The sequence below is a fragment of the Diadema antillarum genome, unplaced genomic scaffold (assembly GCF_040938485.1).
Source record: "Diadema antillarum isolate AM-2024a unplaced genomic scaffold, OU_Dant_1.0 seq00000910_RagTag, whole genome shotgun sequence".
In the NCBI taxonomy this organism is placed as follows: domain Eukaryota; kingdom Metazoa; phylum Echinodermata; class Echinoidea; order Diadematoida; family Diadematidae; genus Diadema; species Diadema antillarum.
In genome coordinates, this window is record NW_027271766.1 from 311,317 (window position 1) to 331,518 (window position 20,202).

The window sequence follows — 20,202 nt, forward strand, 5'->3', positions numbered from 1 at the left end:
TTTAAAACAAATTCAGCATTTATAACTTGAGCATACATTGTAATTGTATAAATATGTGCAAAATATATACAGTACAGTGAAAGTCATTGTCTACCAAAGAAGACAAGAATCCTTTAGAGAAAGCTGTCATTCACAATGGATTGCAATACTGCTAGAATTTTGGCAGGTGTTATATTTGAATGCTATTTCAAGTCTCTACTCCTAGTAGTTTCCTTCTACTGCGCATGAGTACTTCCCTGTTTCCCACCATTTGCTGTATTATTGCTGTCTAGTTCTTACACTAGGTCTATTGTGCATGGTCTCTACACTTTCCCTGTAACATTACAGTAGTCTCCACAAAATGAGATACTGCTTTATTGGGTACTCTGCTTAAAGGCATAATTTCCCATTTGCAGATGTAACAAAATCCCAGCATTAGCGCTTTGAAATAGTTCTAAACTGTGAGTTAGGGATAAAAACAACCACCGTAAAAATTTGAATCTGTATTATCGATGTTGAGTATTGTTAAATACACAAAGTGTGAACAACAATTATAATAGAAATGTTTCCAGAATAAACTGTTTACAGTTACGGTTTATTAAGAAAAACACTGTTATCTCTTCATATATTAGGCTTTATTGCGAAAATTTTAAATGATAGGATGTTTTGTGGTACAACAGACCTACACATATGCATTAAATGTCATATCTTGACAATTTTTTGAATTACTGTTCCCAAAGGTAAACAAGACCTTTAAACGGATGCACAGGCTGAACAAGTACTGTTAAAGTGGAAATTTTCGCGGTGTTCAAATTTTCGCGCATTTCGCGCAACCAGAAACTAGCGCGAAAATAAAAGCATGCGAATATTTTTGCTTGCCATATGTGCCTGTGCGTGATGTCTTGATTCCGCGGAATTAAAAACACGCGAAAATATCCACTTTTACAGTAATGGTGCAAGATCGTCATATCAAAGTTGCCTTATTTATGCATGGCATGTACAAACCTTCACATCAGCACTACACATTACCCAAACTACACACACAGTGACACACTAATCACTACACATTTCTAGCTGGCTCTTGAAAAGAAAAACAAAAAAAAATTTTTTTTTCATGAATACTACAAGCTTTAAAAGTGTATTGATACCCTAAAATGTAACTTTGTGCTATGGAAGACCACTGTCTAATATTGTTTCCTGAAAATATGAGAGTGTGAAGCTCTTTACAAACTAGAAATAATAAGAATACAGTGCTCACCGCTTAAACGAGAGGGGTTGGGAGATGGGGTTTCTCCCGTTTAAGTGGTGCTCCCGCTTAAGCGGTGGCTGATATTGGCCTGTGCAAACCACACAACATGAAGCCAAGTATGTGGGCATTACACTAAATTGCAGTTATTAAACCCGCCGACAGCCACAGCCAACAAGTAGGCCTACAGGCACGCTACGACGTGCAGACACAAAACGACGATAAGAAAATACACAGCAGTCTCATAATTTTAGCAATAATGCATCATCGGAACAAACCTTTATTCATTTGATCCACAAAATAACCATGTTTAGAAATCAAAGTACATACAGATAGCCACGATGCCTACCCTATTAATGCACAGAAAGAGGCAGCTTTGCAAACTTTCACATGCTGTTATGTCGTTAACAGCATGCACATTACGACGACGTTTATTGCGACGATCGTACGAACATATATTTCTCATATTTATGCCTCCCCTGTTAAAGCTGCCATACACAAACGCGTACACACTGCATGCACACTATGTATGAATGGGGAGAGTATGAGCCGCACACGGGGAAAGTGAATCTCCTTATCACACAGAAGGGAGTGGTACAGTGTAAGTGCATAGGTAGAAGCTGACGACACTCGATTTTAAGATGACCACCTCTGCGGTGTATCTCACTGTCAAACGGCAAATGTTTAGATTGCAGTCGGCATCATCTATCGGGAACTGGTTTGAAAAAAATCCTTCTGGTACGGAAATGAAATCCCTGCAATTATTTAATTTCTTATTATTTTCAAACATTGATGACGAACAATGAAAGTGATTCAGCCAGATTTGTCCCAAAAAAGCAGTTCATGGTTCTGATTATTAGAGCAGTGGAAATAAGATGTGAAAAAATTGTTACATCAAGTTTTGTTGCACGTCTGCACGGGTATGCGGGGTTCCCGCTAAAGTGGTTCCCAATTGGGGGAGCACTGTATTCTGAATTAGCTTATGTGTCTTGAATTTAGACTAGTCAACACAAAATTTTGATAAAAGGTCAATTGCACAGATCATTGGTGCTTTATACGGTACCAAGATTGTAGGCACCCCTGTCATAACGAATACGGTTGTAACGAAATTACGGTAACAATGAAGTAAAAATTCAGGCTGCAACATTATCCACTCTATGCATTTTTATTGTTTACTAGTTTGGATATAATGAAATTTCGATATAATGAAAGAAAACTGCCGATCCGTAAGACTTTTTTATAACGGGAGTTCACTGTATCACAAAGTTAACTTTCAGGGTATTGATAGTACACACTTTACAATGTAATTCAACTGGCCAATACCACCTGATTTCAACTTTGGTATTATCACTATTGCTGGTATTATAACAACACATGTACTAGCACAGTAGCACTCACACCAAACTTGAAATCATTCAATAAACAATTTTGTAGATTATAAAGTTCTAGAGGCAGTAGCTAAAAACATGAGGATACATATGAAAATTTTAACTTAGATTCTGACATGAAGTGCTATGTGGCCTTTTTTACGATCAGTGGTGTAACTTTTGTACTTGGAGGGTCAAAATTTCAAACACAATATTTTTTCATTATTCTGTTTGATTCCTGTTTGAAAGTATTCAAATTTTTGAAAAAATAACATTTCAGACCTTAAAGCTGAAGGGTTATTGGTGTAATTTAAGGAAAACCCTGGCACCTGAAGTAAATTTAAGCAAAATTTTGCTTTCATGAATTGCACCATATTGACAAAACTCTGTAGTCAAACTTCACCATGCAAAGTTTATATGGTTAACAACAATATATAGTTTGTGAATCAAAACTATTTGGGGGTTGAATATAAAGTGAATTAAAAAAAAATACAAGAGATTTATAAATTTTTGCTAAAAAATACCAATTGACATGTAATTTTTAAGATTTTAACTATTTATTAGAGGGCAGGCCAGGTCAAACTCTTACTATAACAAGTCTTTAAGAAGGGCAACCTTCCTATGTAGGTTAAATGAAATTCCAATCATTTCTTTAAAACTTGGATTTTTCACACATGGATGTTTCGGAGGTGACAGTTAACATATTAGAATGTTTCGGAGGTGACATTAATATTAACACTCACTTATTTTGAGAATAAGTGACAATAACACAAAAACTTCTTCTTTTTATCAATGTTTTTAATAATCATAACTCGAGAACAAGAAATTAACTCCTGTTTCAAGCAGATAAACCACACAGAACAAGTGTTTTTTTACACTTCATTAATTAGCATGGGTACCGGTAGTTTGCCTTCCATTTGGACAAAGGATGTAAGCTAAATATTGTAATCTGAAGAAACATGGCATTCCATTTTCTACCTTAACTTGAGATGAGGGTCTGAGATCATTTTAGTAATGTTTCTTTGCTCTCTGAACATTTTATTCCACAACACCAGGGAAGAATCACTTCGTTTCGGAGGTGACATTCAATGTTAACATTGTGTTAAAATATTAATTTACAGTAAGAATATGATGGACATAAGCTAGATATTGTAACCTGAAGAAACATGGCATTCCATTTTCTACCTTAAATGAGGGTGTAAGATCATTTCAGTAATGTTTCTTTACTCTCAGAATATTTTATTCCACAACACCAGGGAAGAATAACTTTGTTTCGGAGGTGACTTTCAATGTTAACATTGTGTTCATGTATTTATATAGTACAATTGTATGTCCCCCCAAAAAAATTTACAATGAGACTTTTGCATTGATAGCACCCAATATGATTAAATCAACTAAATTCTACTTTGGGGTCTTAAATTATAACATCTTAGCTCTATTTTGCAGAAAGCCCCAGTCAATTTGATTAAGTGATCTCAAAGAAATGTGGATTGTTATAAAGGATGTCAGGAGTCTGATTCTTCCAAGTTCAGCACTTGGATGCTCTTGGAACTGCATATTAATGTGTAAACACATGCAGAACTTGGAGGGAAGGGATTCCTCACATGCTCTACAAAAATCCTCAATTCTCTTTGACCTCTGAAGCAAATTGAATGGGGTTTTCTGTAAGGCGTGGGCAATGAGTTATAGTTTCAATCCCTTACATTGTATTTTAGATTGATTCACTATCTTTAAAGTTATTGTTGCGGAGGGTACCACTGTAATTTTTTGGCGGGGACATACGGTATGAATACCAAAAGCAAAAATTCTTATTTGACTTGTGTACGTTTTTGTTTGCACATAGTTTTGTAAATATATTAATTCAAGGATGTTCATGAATTCTTCATCATCCTTGATAGCCACCATACAAATGTTATAATACTGGTGAAAGGTGTTTGGTTCATCTGGGACAAATTTTCTATACACCAGATTCATTTAAACTGTTGACATTACTAAAATATATTTTACATATCATATTGAATTGATTGAAAATTACCTGCAAATCATGCATATTTAACAGTCACTTTTGAGAGTAAAAAGTATATGATAAGAAAAAACATTTTATTGTTTTTGAGGTGACACAACACAGAGACAACCCAACTTCTCAGGTGTTAACTATTTAGTGAACATTCATGTCTTTCCTCATGGCTTTAATTTTCAAATATAAGCTCTTTCTTTCAGTTCTTACTTGTTATTTTGTTTGGTTATTCTCTTTCATGATAATGGATACCAGCTCATATTTTGTTTGAGATTGTAATTCATACTAATCTTTAACAGGTTTTTACAGTTTGGTTAAGACAACAGTTTGTGTTTCCCAGCTGAAGAGAGCAGCATAATGCTTTTCTGTGAACTTGAGGGGAAAATTTGTTTTTGTTCAGTAATTTTCCCCATCAACTTCACAGAAGGTCCCGGACACAAACTGGTCTCAAATAAACCTACATGTATAAGGGACCGAAACTGGAAAAGGACAAGTTCACCTCAATAGACATGAGGGTTGAGTAAATATAGCAATATTAGTAAAACACATCAGTGAGAGTTTATTAGTAAAACACATCAGTGAGAGTTTGAGGAAAGTAAGGCAATCCGTTCCAGAGTTATGGATTTTTAAAGTTTCTGCTCAGTCAAAGCTGAATGAGAAGACTTCGAATAGCTTGTGATGTCACATGAGTACAAGGATATAGAGAAAGTATCAAGAAAATTCAACATTCTGTATTTTCACTTTTCTTGCATAACAAAAGAACACATGACTTCTCTCTTTTGGAAGGCAGGGTGAATAATATTGCCCTAAAATACATCAGAAGCAAGTTGAAGAAATGTGCACTTTTTTCAAAAAGTAAAGTTTTGTGAAATTCACTTATATTTTCCTTATATCGTTGTATGCATGTGACATCATACACTGTCGTAGTCTTCTCATCCAGCAGTGATTGCGCAGATACTTAAAAAACCCATAACTTTTGAATGGATTGTCCAATTTCCCCCAAACTTTCAATGATATGTTTTACTGTTGAACATTTGCATTCACTCAATCCACATGTATATGAAAGTGGACTTGTCCTTTAAGAAACCATTTTCTTTTCCTTGAAATTCCAGTACTTACAGTGTAAAGTCAAATTCTAAGATAAAACATCATAACAAAACAAGGTATACACCTCATCAAAAGTACTGAAATAGAACTACAAATCTTGTTTTTTTTATCTTTCCCTTTCCAGTCCTGGTGACTTGTTCCTCTTTTCACTTTAGTTGTCACATAACTTCAATAATCTTAAAAGATACAATGTCATAAACAGTTGGTTCAACTAGGAAAATGTAATGATTATTGTCATATTAAAAAAAAATCACATAATTTTGTTTATGATTACCACATTGTACATGGAAAAACAACAACTATGAATTCAAGAACAAGTTGTGCACCAGCTATAGGCATGTGGCCTTTTTGTGGAGTTTGATTATTTGATGATTTTTTTTTGTTACATTCTTTTTTTTTTAAGATTGTGGACTATGGCATGCATGAACTGCCACATGTATTACTTTGGTATCAAGGGAATTCTGGTGAGCTATGTATATACAAAAGTCACTTCTGTTGTGATGATTTTGTAAATATTAAATGTATTAGAAAATGTTAATAGATAGTGAAAAGGAACTGAAGTCTTACCTTTCACTATCACATAACAATATGGTGTTAACAAACAATGTCACCTCCGAAACACAAGAAAAAGCAACCTACAAGGAAAGCTGTGATTGGTAAATCTTCACAACTAAATTGCTTGTTGGAAATCAAGCTTCTAAGATGAAAGCATCTATATGTTTACTTAACTAAAGCAGGAGAAATGATCTTGATTACAATACTATATATACAACAGATGGGTGTATTTTGTGCATTCTCATTGTTAAAAAAAGTGAAAAAATGTAAATTTGCCCTAAAACGTACAGTCTTGCAATAAAAAAAAGAGTGAGAGTGTGGTAGTTGATTTCTCCACTTTGAGACTTAAGTTACTAAAATAAATGAAACCATTGGTGTACATGATATGGTTTCTCTTCAACAGAAATGAACAAAAAATCTTGTTAACAGTGTTTTGTCACCTCCGAAACAGTAATTTTTAGTTTTTATTGAATCTTTTATTAATCCCTAGAAAATTCTCACTTCCTGTTGCCATATTACTATTGTCATCCAAAAGAGATTCCTGTCAATTGGACAGAATCAAACAAAATTGCTTTGTCTTCGAGAAATTATCAAATATAATATGCCTGTTGTTTCGGAGGTGACAATTGTTTCGGAGGTGACAAGTGTTAACGGAAAATTGGAAATTGCTCCGAAATGAAAACAACAGGCTATATTTCTACTACCTTGCTTCAGAGATAATGTGAGGGGATATGTTACATTTTTGCAAATGTAATGTATAACTAATGTCAAGAATAAAAAAATTAAATACATAAATCTGTTGTCTCGGAGGTGACAGAAATGTTAACGGAAAAGTTACATAAATTTATAAACGCTCACCAAAAAATGATAAGTTATTTGAATTAAATAATCTTTGGATCAAAGTTAAGTCAGATTGATCACTATTCTGTTTTGATGGAAATTAGCAAAGTTGAATTTTATAATTGTGAACAAGAGCTAACTCAAAAGAGGGGTTAATTGTTAACGGAAAATGTCACCTCCGAAACATAAAGTTTGGACAATTTCAGTATTTAAAGAAGACAAAGCAGAACCTGGTAAACATAATAGTTCTTAAAGTTGGATACCTGTCTATCACAACAGCAACAAAAATAATAAAAAGGAATAAACAATTTAATATGCCAGCTCTGACAAAAATACTATGTCAGAGTGAGTACACCAAAAGTGTTGGATTTCAAGCATGTAAGTGCCTGCCACATCTGAAAGAAAAAGAGAGGAAAGTTCATTAAGGTACCCAAGGTAGACACTGTGGGTGGTAAGTTTATGAGAAAAAATAATGCATATCTGTCAGTGTATAAGAAAGTTATACACCAATTAGTGCTAATACTGCATTTTACACCACTGATTGTAAAAATGGCCATGTGCAAAGGGCCTCTAAACTGGCAGTATCATATCAATGGCCATGTTTACAAATTGTACAGATGAGGAACAAAACCAATTCCCAATTTCTCATTTTGTCACCTAGGCATTCTACATTCCAACTTTGCATTGAATCAAAGTAAACTGATTTATAAAACCCAATACAGTTGTATGTGTCACATACTTGTAGTACAAGCCCAAATGTCAAGGCGTTTTGCAGTGGCAGACATGTGTCTGTTGACAGTCATTTCTGACTGCTATTGTTAACATTAATGTATCATTTTAAAGCTTGTACAAACAAACTTTAATTTTACGTAATGATCCAAGTGAGGGCGCCCTCATATCCCAAGTAAGATGCCCTCTTATGCCACACAATTATCTTTAGACTTATTTCTACATGTTACCAATATGTTACATTTCTTTATACTTCTTATAAACGTAATATCCTGAGAAGGTCTACAGATAATTTATTCAGCTCTCAGATGAAGTAGCTTTTTTTTTTTTAAATTAACATTATTTTTCATTTCATGAAACAAAGTGTGTGACAATTGTATCAAACAACATCCATTTCACACATCTTATGAACAAGATGTTGGCCTGATAGTACACATGTATTGTAGATAGTCATAGTGTGCTTATATCTACTCAGGGTGAATATATACTTACACAAGTTTGTATGTTATTTACATACACTTGTAAATATAGTAGGCTGGTGACATGGCTCAGTCAGTAGCGCATCTGCCTTCAGATCCAAAGGAACCAGGTTCGATTCCAGAGTATCACTGAGCAATGTTGTGTGTACCATCCCCTCTAGTAAGAGGCAAAACACTCTGTCTCTTGGATAGGACATTTAATGGAGGTCCCGTATGTTTTATCTAGATTCATGCACATACAAAATCCCACTTCATTCATTCATTAATCGCAAAGAGCAGGGTGCTACCCAGGTGAAGTGGTCCCCCTAACCACCCACACAAGAAAACAGGAGAATGATGCCGCCCCTCATGGTTTGCCCCAGGTGACTAGCAATATCTACTGTAGTCAACACACAGTATCAACCAGACACATTGTGCCATACGCTTGAATGAATTGCACAATGATGCCATAATGTTAGGATAATCTTAGGGTAAAAATTGTCAATGAATATTTGGCATGCACCCTAACCACTCCAGTTTGGTAAGCTAGACTACACAATCTTTACACTCTCCTAACAGACTCGTTCGTAATCCCACTTTGCGCATGAGCAGAAAAAGGTCATTTGTACCAACATGCATGTTGGTTTGTAAATTCACTGAGATAAGCATCTGTGATGTCATGATTATTCATGATCCTTATAAATGGTGCTTTCCAGTACATCCACCAGACAGAAAGCCTGGTATTTGGCAGTATGAATTTAAAAAAAAAATTTAATACATTCTGGGGAAAACAGTGAAATACATGTACAGTATGCTTTCCCACCTGCTAATTGACAAGTCATTCTGGTTACCTCCTTTGCACAAGTTTTTCTTTGTTTGAACACGAATTTTATAAGCTTTAAATGCATTATGCTGCCTTCAGATCAAGTGAAGTGCCTGGCCAACTATGAAAAAAGAAAGGTCATTTTCACCACTGTACACATGAGCTCATTATGAACTGGCTTGTTCAAACAAAACTGAATTATCACTGTAGTCATTTTCTTTATGATAAACCCCTATTGCAGTGAAGTTTCAGATAATGACAGTCGATTCTAAATGTTAAAGTGATAAACAGTCAAACATACTTCAGTTTCTAGATTGTGCAGCTTCAGGCAGCAGGCTTACCCTATTGCTCCTAGGGCCCTGCCCCGCTGGTCCTGGCTAGAGGCCTATTGCACCTCTGGGTGAACAGTTACAACTGCTGTAGTACCTGTACTGCACTAACCTTTGCCAATCTGAAGTAACCAGCTGATCTATCGGCACATTTCTAGATACTTACGAGGCTGAAATTATCAAATCATACCCTTCACAGAATTTAAAGATGTTGAAATTCCTATCCTGAATGTTTTATTTTCATTTTTTGGCTGACAAATTAACCCACATGTACGAGTTTTTCTTTTCCCATGTGAGATGAGTCTTATTACGGTCCAACATATGCAGATTCATACAATCTCCCATAAAAGGCCTATGGCAGAACTGTCTGCACACAATACATTGCAGTCTGCATGCAAATGTACATGGGCAGGACCACCACAACCATCACAACCACAACACCACAATCACAAACATTAGAAACAGGTACAGGTAAATTTGCCTATTACGCCCCCTCAGCCTGCACCTGCTCTCAGCTATTTGTGAAGTGAAATGCGCTTTTGGGATGGAAATGTATGCCACTATAATTGGAGAAGTATTGCTTGTGTTTCAGAACTTTGAATGGGACTATTTCAGTTGTGAAATGTTTGTATGTCATGAAATATGAAATTCATAATTCTTTTACGAACCTTCTGAAGCACTTCGCTGCAAAAATTATGAAATAATTTCATGACGGCAAAATTGAAAAAATTGTTCAGACACCCTACAATGTAGTACTAGGTACAATGTAGACAGGCTAGAGTCAAGCAAACCTGACATCTGTAAGGAATTCTTTTGTTAAAAATCAAGTATATCATAGTCATGACTATAAACTGCAACGAATCTATTTCCAAAGGAGCAGATGGCTTGTACATGTAGATCCACAAATACTCTGGCCATACACTGTCAATGTGAATTTCATGTAGCGTTTTTGTCAGATTTTTTTTTCTGACAATCTGTTAAAAGCTACTGAAATCCTTGCATCTGATTGGCTGAGAGCAAATTTGTCCAACAACTTTGTCGGACAAAACGCTTCATGAAATGCCCCCAGGTCATGAAATTTTTGCAATCTCATTGGTTGAGAGCCATGCATCAATTTTTACTGGCTGCACATTCAATGGCTACAACAACAATTATTGCTATCACTGGCACTACACACTGTAAACATGCTATTGCACACTTGTAGTAAAAGAGTTTGTGCACTCAGCGAGCATTCGCACACCAGGCAATAGATGGCTAACTGTGCAAAGTGTTAGCACACTTAGCTAGAGATGGCTAGCCACGCATCTAATGAATTTACCATGCAGGTGACAGCCAGTAATCATCATAGAACAGGTCAAAAGAATTCTGGTCGAGAGCTTTGTGTTGATTTTTACAGGCCGCACATTGCTTCACTGACGATAGCCTCTGTAAACATGTTAACGTTAATGTGCAGTTGTAGCAAGAGTTTGCGCACTATGCGAGCATTTCACGCACTCAGCAAGAGATGCTATTGGTTAGTGTAGCTAATCATCCAATATGGTAATGCTGTATGCATGGGGTTTGCTTCTATGGCAAGCCAAAAGGAAACGCATCCAGTGAATTTGAAATCAGGTTACATATTGGATTTTTAGCAAAAAAACAAAAAAAAATCTGTCCCCGTTCTATTAAACAGATGATGCACATGTCTTTTGGGCATCAGTGGGAACAGTGTGCATGTGATTAATATGGAATTCAGGGTGCTAGTTAACCCCGGGACGCTCCTTGTACACAGTCATACTGTGGGAGCGTCCCGAGTCAATAGAGTGCTATATCGGTAAGGTTGAAAAACATACTCACAGATTTTCGCGCCTCCGTAAGTTACGAATACCACTAGAAAATAACTTACTTTTATAGTATACATAAGTTTCTTATCTAATTCCTACCCTTCGTTCACTTGTTCTTGTTCACACTGGTCCAATGATCTTGAAAAAAACATTTTTTTTAACAGGTCCATCTCCTAGCTCCCCGTCCCATCCGCCATTTTCGAAATCAGTATGCAGCACACTGCGCATGTGCGTATAAATATGCATAAGTGACGTCACCCCACAGAAGTTGAGTAAAGTGCAGTGACATCAAACAGTGTAGCCGCGCGTTGAATGGCAAATGAATGAAACCCTTATACACGTAGTACATTGTACTACGGTCTCGTTTATCGCAAGGCAAATAATCCATATACAATTCAACATGGATATTGCAACAGCTATGCAGGATCAGGAGGTGGATAGGGAGTTTGAAATCAAATTCAAAAGAGAACAAGAGCAGGTCATGGTGATGACAATAAGTTGTTTCTTTCCTTTTTTTTATCATTTTCTTCCCCTTCTTCGTTGTGCCCGGCTTTGCATCGTACATGTTTCTCAAAAATATTGAGTCGCTCCTCCTCATAAGGACCTACTCGTGAATATTCATGAGCTGGCGGAGTCACAATGCTTTTAGCCTTCTGACAAGGCCTGCACGGCTGGGATCGCTTCTTTTTTACTCACCCAATTTAAGCAACGCAATACATGTATACAGTGAAAGGGTTTGCCAACAGTAATAAGGCCTTGCCATAAAGCTACACTGGATTGACGGCCAGCACATGCGCACAAATTTCAAATCCATTGACTGTATAAGATGTCGTTCTCCCAAGTTCCTCTCGACCGAGTCGCATTAACTCCTCAATTCGAACAGAAAGGGACTATTGGCAGAACCAAAATTTGAACGCAGTCTGTTGTCAACATTACAACTTCAACTGTAAGTCTTCATATTACAGAATTTTTTCGATTTCATATTGCTTTTTAGGCACTATACTGCGTCTGTCATGATCCTGTTTGCTACAATGCGCAGCTCCAACGCTGCATGTTGGGGCTGGTCACAGTTAGGTGCTAGTATACCTTTGCACCACCTCGTCAAATGATCTCCAAACAATCACGAACTCACCATAGTAGTTATTCAGTAACCTAAAATACTTGCATCTGAGTCCCCTAAGTCTAATAGAAGTTAAGTTTTAACACTTTTAAAAATGTCAAGTGTCGGAAAATCATTAGAAAATCTCGATCACTTGAAATGCTGCTCTGTACACATGCAATCAGCACAGTACAAATACATACAGCGCATGCAATAAGGGTCAATCACTTTGGTCTGAAAGTAGCGATCACAGCAGCATTTTCTATGGTGTCTTTGAAAAGCTAAAATTGTTTTTTCCTTTTCCTTGGCCAAGTCTTGCGATAGCAATTGTAGCTTCTATACAAAGCAGTTGAGAGCGTGCAGGAGTGTGTGCTACCACATATCATCTTTCTCTTCACTATATTTTCTTCTTTCATTTTCAGGTATTCCTAACTTTCCTTTTCCTTCCCATCAATCATTTCTTTGTGGGTTTTGTCTTGTCTTGCTTTCTCAATTTCCTACTTAATTGTACTTTCTGAAGTTGTTCTTTAATCAATTCATTCATGGGTCATGGTTTTTCCCTCTAACTACCTTTCCTTTGTAGATCCTCTCCAATATCTTTTTCTCATGTGTCGTTCTAATGTATGCTTTTCTCTATTTCCTTTTCAACATGTATTATTCTTTCTTTCCTTCCTATTCACCTTTGCTTTCATCCAGTTTTGATTCATCTGTCATTCTATTATTCTACATAGTAATTTTTGTTTTTGTTTTCAATCTTTTTATTCATTTGCTTTCCTCTTTTCTTTTTAAACATCCATCTCTCCCTTGCTTTCCTTTATAATGCAAATTTCTCTCCTTTCTTTCCTTCTCCATTATCATTAGTTTTTATTGTAAGTGTACTCTCTATTGTGTAAACCTTGTTTGATTTTTTTTTTTCCTGGTGTAACTTTTAAATATCTTTTCTTTCAATTCCTTTCCCGGGAAGAGTTCCTTTTATACCCCCCCCCCCCCCCCGATAAATTGAAAAAAAAAATAAGAAGAAAATATATTTTGTTACAAGACACATTTATATAGGTAGGAATAGTGGCAAAATTAATAAAATCCTACAAAAATGTAATAATAGTGATAATTTACTCACCAACTTCATTTCACGTACGTGGGACTAACATTACGTATGCTGCTACAGTGCTAGCGATTAATCCTAACTTTTGTGCGCACTTTACAGCCAATTCGTTGTCGTGATCAAGTTAAAGCGATAATGCCACGTCATTTCCTGAATTAAGCTCCTGGTGGACAGTAGTTTAAAAAAGAAAGATAAATTCTGATGTTAAACCAGATCGAGTCGTATTGCTAGCGAAATGCGATGGGTGGACACCGTTCCACTGTACTGTGCCTCGCGCCTACTGCTGCATACTGTGTGCGCGTGCATGCACGCCTTGTGCACGTACCTACATCGCTCGTTTGAAGGTACTGTAATTAGCTCACCCTTCACATGCCACAAATATTAGACAACTCGGCCGTGACCATGTACAACTTGACAGTCAGGATGTAAAAATGTTATTTCGATGGTTACGTTTACATTAGAACTAACAATTAGGGTTAGTGTTAGGGTAACGTTGATCGCAGAGTCCTAAGGTGACGCGGACCCGAAGTCCTAGGGTTAGGGTTAGGGTTAGTGTTAGGGTAACGTTGACCTCGGTGTCCTAGGGTGATGCGGACCCGAAGTCCTAGGGTTAGGGTCAGGGTTAGTGTTAGGGTAACATTGACCTCGGTGTCCTCCGGTGACGCCGACCCCGGTGTCCTAGGGTGACGCGGACCCCGGTGTCCTAGGGTGACGCGGACCCCGGTGTCCTACCCCGGTGTCCTAGGGTGACGCGGACCCCGGTGTCCTAGGGTGACGCAGACCCCGGTGTCCTAGGGTGATGCGGACCATGTATAGTTTGCGCAGTGTGATATTAAAATTTTTTTTGCTGGTGGTAAACTAAATAAAGGTTAAGAAAGTCTTCCCATAAAAGGCATAGCCTTTATTTAGTTTAATGTTGGTGAAAGGGAATACTAATTTGTTGGATTAGGGCTAGGGTATAGCGATTTAGATGCTGCTGTCTCGTCAGACATCTTGTACCAGACTGAAATTGACTGAGGACATGCGTGCGTACAGTACACACGTGTACTTTTAGACCAGACTACGTAAATGTCAAGTAGCGCCATCTACGACGAGCATAGTACAGTTTTGATGCATTGTTTATTTGCCACGAATCACCTCCGCCTCGCAACTCATCATGCAGCACGATCGTGAACGCACTGGGCTCAGATACTCATGATAGTGAGTTCGAGTCCCAGACCCGGCACTTAATTTCAACATAATGTTTTCTCTTTCTTATTATGTCATGTTTATCTTTTACAGGTTCATGCAGGAAGTCAACTGGAGATGGCAATCGTCAAACGGAGAGAAGGAGAAAGGGGAAAGAGAGGGAAGAGGGAGAGGGAAGAGGGAGAGGGAAGAAAGAGAACAGAATAAGGGAGACATGAGAGAGGAGAGAAAACATTTTTTCAACGATTTTTTTTTTTTTTTTAGTAATGACCCCCCAAAAATTCCACGCCCCATTTTTACTCAACCCCCATCAAAATGTCGCCCTCTTTTAGACAGTTAGGTAGAGCTCAAAATACGCAATCTTATTGGGGGGGGGGGTACAAAAGGAACTCTTTCCCCTTTCCCTCCTTTTCCTAGCCTTTCCCTTTATATTCTTTCACCCTTGTCTATAACCACAGATTTTTCAAAATCTTCTTTCATTAACACAGGACACACACACACAAACACAAACAACATGAGCAACAACCCTAAGCACACACGCACAGACACACACACACACACAAGCACACACACAACATGAACAACTCCAAACCTCAATTGCCACCGCGACTCGGTACAAGCTGAGAGAAAGGCGGGAAAAAGTATTATCTACTTAAAGATACCATCGAAGAACTAGCTCTGCTCTGATACATGTAGCTACATTTAGATCAATCACGGTGCTCGCTGCTGTGCTGCCATGAACGTGTTTTGTATACCGTGCTGTGTGCAACGCAGTTATCGTAGAGCGAACTAGCTGCGATCGACATATTCCAACAAGTGTACATATGTCAAAATTCATTTCTATTAGGCTCGAGTCTCGCTCAGATGCAAATATTTGTGGCTGTTGGATATTTAGAGTGAGTTTGTGCGTGTCTTGAGATCAATTGATGAAGAGGTGCGAAAGTACACTAGCGCCCATCAAAATGTAACATTAAATTTATAATGCTCACACGAGAGTCACAGAATATTCCTTTGGGCGCAGCGCCTTCTGATGGACACTCCTGAATCTCCATCGGACTTCACTCGTCTTCAGAGCGAGCCCAGCCATGATTACGACTTTTGACTGCAAGTGCAAGTCGTGCAACGCCAACACTGTTAACCAGTGTTAACCGTCTAAGCTAACGTTATTCATGTTCACACAGTCACAGTCTAACTTCAGCTGAACTTAGAATTTATAGATCTACTTCTAACTTTGATGATAAATTTGAAAAGCATAGAATCCTTGCATGAGTCATTCAATTCAAAATGGGGCTCCCCTCGACCTCTGCCCCATCCGCAACATAGGTCTAGCTTGTTACTGATACTGACACGTATATAATAAAATTACTCTGCTCTGACAACAGTACATTTGGTATTCGCAACAGCTACAGTGCAGTACCTAGTCACCGCGCTCACTGTGTACTCTGGTTAGAATATAGTAGATAGTGTATTAGGGGCCAGTGTACGCTGCCCTTCCGTACACTGCAATTATACCACGGGCAAGCAGCATGCTAGCATCCCGCATTGTCCCTAAAATCGTTACAACAGACAATACTCTGACGACTACAAATGGTTTGCATATGGTCAAATATAACATGAGAAATGACTTACCTAAAATACAGGTAACAGAGACAGAATTAACACATACGAGACACAATTTCGTTCATTTTGGAAGGCAAAGTTCGCTGCATAACACTGCTGACTGATCGCCCATCGGAGGTCGATTTCCTCTGGGAATCCTTGATAGCTGATTGGTCAATCAACAGGTCGACGAGGTCATTTTCTGTCTACGAGAGATTTGGTCTTCATTCAATGCTTACGTTACGTACACTTGCAGAGAAAGCAGTCTGACCAGTGTAAAAAATGGGATAAAAGCGGCCTTACAGTTATGCTTAATTGTCATGAAATTATGTCACATCGTGTCACTAATTGTGGTGCCTTATCAGCTGAAAAGCAAAAAAAAAAAAAAAAAGCAAAAAAAAAAAAGCAAAAAAGTGCTCACAATTTTTTTTTCACTTTGGTACGAATTGTGGTGCCTATATCATCGGCTGACAACCCCCCCCAAAAAAAAAACCACACACACATACACACACACACCCACACACACACACACACACACACACACAAAGAAAAATGAATTGTGGTGCCCAATCGTCCTTTCATTTTTGGCTACAAATGATATTGTACAACATGGTCCTCAAAATCTAATGAACTGCTGGCGCTCAATTGGCAAAAGAAAACCAAAACCCCCACAAAAACAGGGGCCCGTTGCATAAAACTTACCATTGAATTTCAATGGTAACTACCGTCAAAATTAGGTGTCACAGCCAATCAGCATCAAGGATTATAAAATTTACTGCTAATTTGAAGACTTACCGCTAGAAAGGAGCGGTAAGTCCAGCGGTAACCTGGGTTTTATGCAACAGGGCCCAGGTCTTCACAACTTTTTATTATCGTCGACAAATCAGCTGACAAGCTAACAAACAAACCAAAAAAAAAAGAGAAAAACCCACAGTAAACAATACGCCTAGAGATTTCCTTTCTGTAGCAATTATGCTAGAACATATACTAAAACACAACAGACAAATTATGCTTAGCAAAATACTACATGTTGAAGCATCTAAAATTATGCCAGAAAGCATAATTATGCCAACTCTGGCAACATAGAGAGAAAGAGAATTAATACCAAGACACATACAACACCCTCAAACACAAAGTGCAGAATATAAAAATCCAGTACAAACAGTAGCACTCTTGAGATAATTAGAAAGTTGAACTGGTGGTCAGCAAAGACAGCGATTCCGATCGAGGGGGGGGGAAGTGGGAGGGTACCCTGGGATCTTTTTTTTTAATTATTTTTTTTAGTCAATAAAAGTTCTAATGCTTCTCTTCCTGACATTTCAAGCAATATGAATGATTTCATATGGTAATGCTTCAACCAAGGAGGTCACTGGTGTGAGATCAAGGATGTGTCTCCCACCTCCCTGGTGAAACGAAACCTCCTACCTTGCCTCTGCCTCAGCCAGGGAGGACTGGTGTCACACCTCTATGCCTCAGCGTAACTCCTCTCTTCAACATAGCCGAGTAATAGACGAAATTCCCTGAAAGGAGACTATCATATCCTGAGCGTTGGACTTGTGTGTGCGATGAATGTGTAAGACGTCTATGTGTGTAGAGCGCGCACCTCTCGATGACTATGATCGTTGATGAGAGCGCGTCGAGGTGGAAACGTGTACGGCGGCGAAGCGCAAGTGGCAGTGCATGCACTCGCCTTGCGAGAGATGCGCGCGAGGCGAGAGGGAGCTGAGGCATAGCATTAGAATTTTATAGAAAGAAAGCAAGATGCCGTGTATAGCGTGTACTACTGTGCCTGTGCAGTATGCGTACAATTGTAGCGGGCCGCGGGATTCCAGTGATCGTGCGTGCCGTGTGAACGTGTGTGTGTGTAGTGTGTGTGGGTGCAAGATCGAGCACGAGCTCTTCCAGGTTTACATGTTGTGCATGTGCCAGGGTTGGAGTTTTGGGCACCTTCGAAGAAGTCAGATCGTTTGGACTGTAGCCTACTTAGTACTTGGCTATCTGAGAATAAATTGGCAGGATCAGGAGTGTGATTTGTGCTAGCAGGCTCCCAAAAAAGATGGCGGGGAAGACCGCCCCGAACTCTTCACTCAGACTGGAATGGGTATACGGGTACAGAGGCCACCAATGTCGGAACAACCTGTTCTACACTGCCTCGAAAGAAGTGGTTTATTTTGTTGCTGGAGTGGGAGTGGTTTACAACTCGAAGGATCACAGCCAAAAATTCTTCCTTGCACATGATAATGACATCCTTAGGCAAGTTGATTCCAACAGGTTTCTCAGACCTCCCTTGTTTTTAAATATTAATGTCAGTAGACTGTTGAGTATGACAAGCTTCACTGTTTTCATTTTCAGGCAGATGAAAGCCAGCAATATTTTTGTGCATCAAGACATTTGATTTGTTGGCTTTTGATTGAGTGTAACTTCTTGTTAAAAATAATTCCAAAGCATATAAAACTAAAGTAGACATTAAGTTACAATGTAAGTATGATCTGTGATCATACCTGGGTATCTCATCTAATATTAATTTTGACAATCCAGGAGTTTAGGAGTAGAAAGCAGTTTGACCCCAAAATGATTTGCTTTCAAATGACATAATAACAACAGCATTCTTTACAATACATGTTTCACTTTCAGCTTCTCAATGGCATCGTCACGTCATTACAGTTCAATTTGAGCTGTCAAAAATTAATTTACACTCGTTGCAGGCGTAAGTATTACCTTTACCTTTTAAGTTTTGTAATACCGGAGATACTGGAAGATTGCTGTGTAGCAGCAGTCGAGCTTCCACTAGTTCCAGGTCTATCCCCATCTATCATCAGCCCACTTGATATTGGTGGGTGGTTTTTTGTCCAATTCAAAACTAACAAAGGAAGGCAGGGCAGACAGGCTGTTAATACAATTGTAATTAAATTTACTGCTCATCACACATCAGAGTTGACTATTGGGAAAAGTAGGGCGTAGGGGGACAGGAATTGTTGGTCTTCCCAGTGCCGATCAAGCCTATTACCTAGTAGTCTTAAGAGCATCGCTAGATTGAGCTTCCACCACTTCTTCCGGCAGGGAATTCCAGTCCTCTATCACTCGATGTGTGAATGTAAATTTTATCCCTCCTTACATTTGTTCTGCATCTCAGCTTAGAAAGTTTATACCTGTGGCCCTGTGTAGTTGTGTCTGCCAGTACAAAGAAGTCATCAGGGTTTATTCTGTCAGTGTCATACTCATGTATGATCTTGTACACCTGTATCATATCTCCTCTTTGCCTTCTGTACGCAAGGGATGGTAGGTTGAGGAGTTTATAAAGCCTTTCTGTACATTAAGGCAGGTGTCTATGAATCATTAAGAGAGGGGATCATCCTGGTTGCTCTCTTCTGCACTCTCTCCACTGCCTTGATGTCTGAAGTGTAACGGGGAGACCAGACTGCATTACTGTACTCGAGTATTGCTGGATGCGCTCAATAATACTGTATTAATTACTATACCCCAACTCACTCGTAGAACACTTAACATCATTGGCATGCATGCAATCGCCTAGTATAGATTCTACATGCACTCCTCCCTGATAAAGTTAGGGATCCACCACCGTGACATTGCCAGGGTATGGTGGCTTTAAACAGCCGAGAACCCCAGATCAATGGTGGCTGTTTTGCCCTTCTGGCTGGTTGTGTTGGTGATACGTTCGCCAGTTTCACATACAGGTGGCAGTAAAAAAAAAGTGATCCATGAAGAGCAAAACGGCCACCATTGTCCTTGGTTCTGGCCATTTAAAGCCACCATACCCTGGCGATGCCATGTCGGTGGCTTGCAAACTACATTAAGGAGTGCATGTACAAATGTAGCGGTACATTGTATACCAGGCAGGAATGCGCGCATGCCAATGATGCTGAGCGATCGACGATCGAGTCTCAGTAATACAGTAATTTCGAGTGCATCCAGCAATATTT

The 20,202-nt window shown here is 38.5% G+C and overlaps 2 protein-coding genes across 2 annotated transcripts in view; one reads left to right on the forward strand and one right to left on the reverse strand.

The window, feature by feature from the left end:
* The window catches only part of LOC139741214 (uncharacterized), a 46,902-nt gene extending 30,490 nt beyond the window's left edge, over positions 1-16,412 (reverse strand). Inside the window, exon 1 of the mRNA XM_071651808.1 lies at positions 16,292-16,412. The gene's annotated coding sequence lies outside the window, so the exon portion shown is untranslated. The remainder of the gene's footprint in view (positions 1-16,291) is intronic.
* Positions 16,413-18,259: 1,847 nt separating this feature from the next.
* Positions 18,260-20,202, forward strand: part of LOC139741204 (echinoderm microtubule-associated protein-like 6) — a 39,358-nt gene continuing 37,415 nt past the window's right edge. Inside the window, exon 1 of the mRNA XM_071651793.1 lies at positions 18,260-18,514. Coding sequence (XP_071507894.1) covers positions 18,318-18,514 — 197 coding nt within the window. The 5' untranslated portion in view covers positions 18,260-18,317. The remainder of the gene's footprint in view (positions 18,515-20,202) is intronic.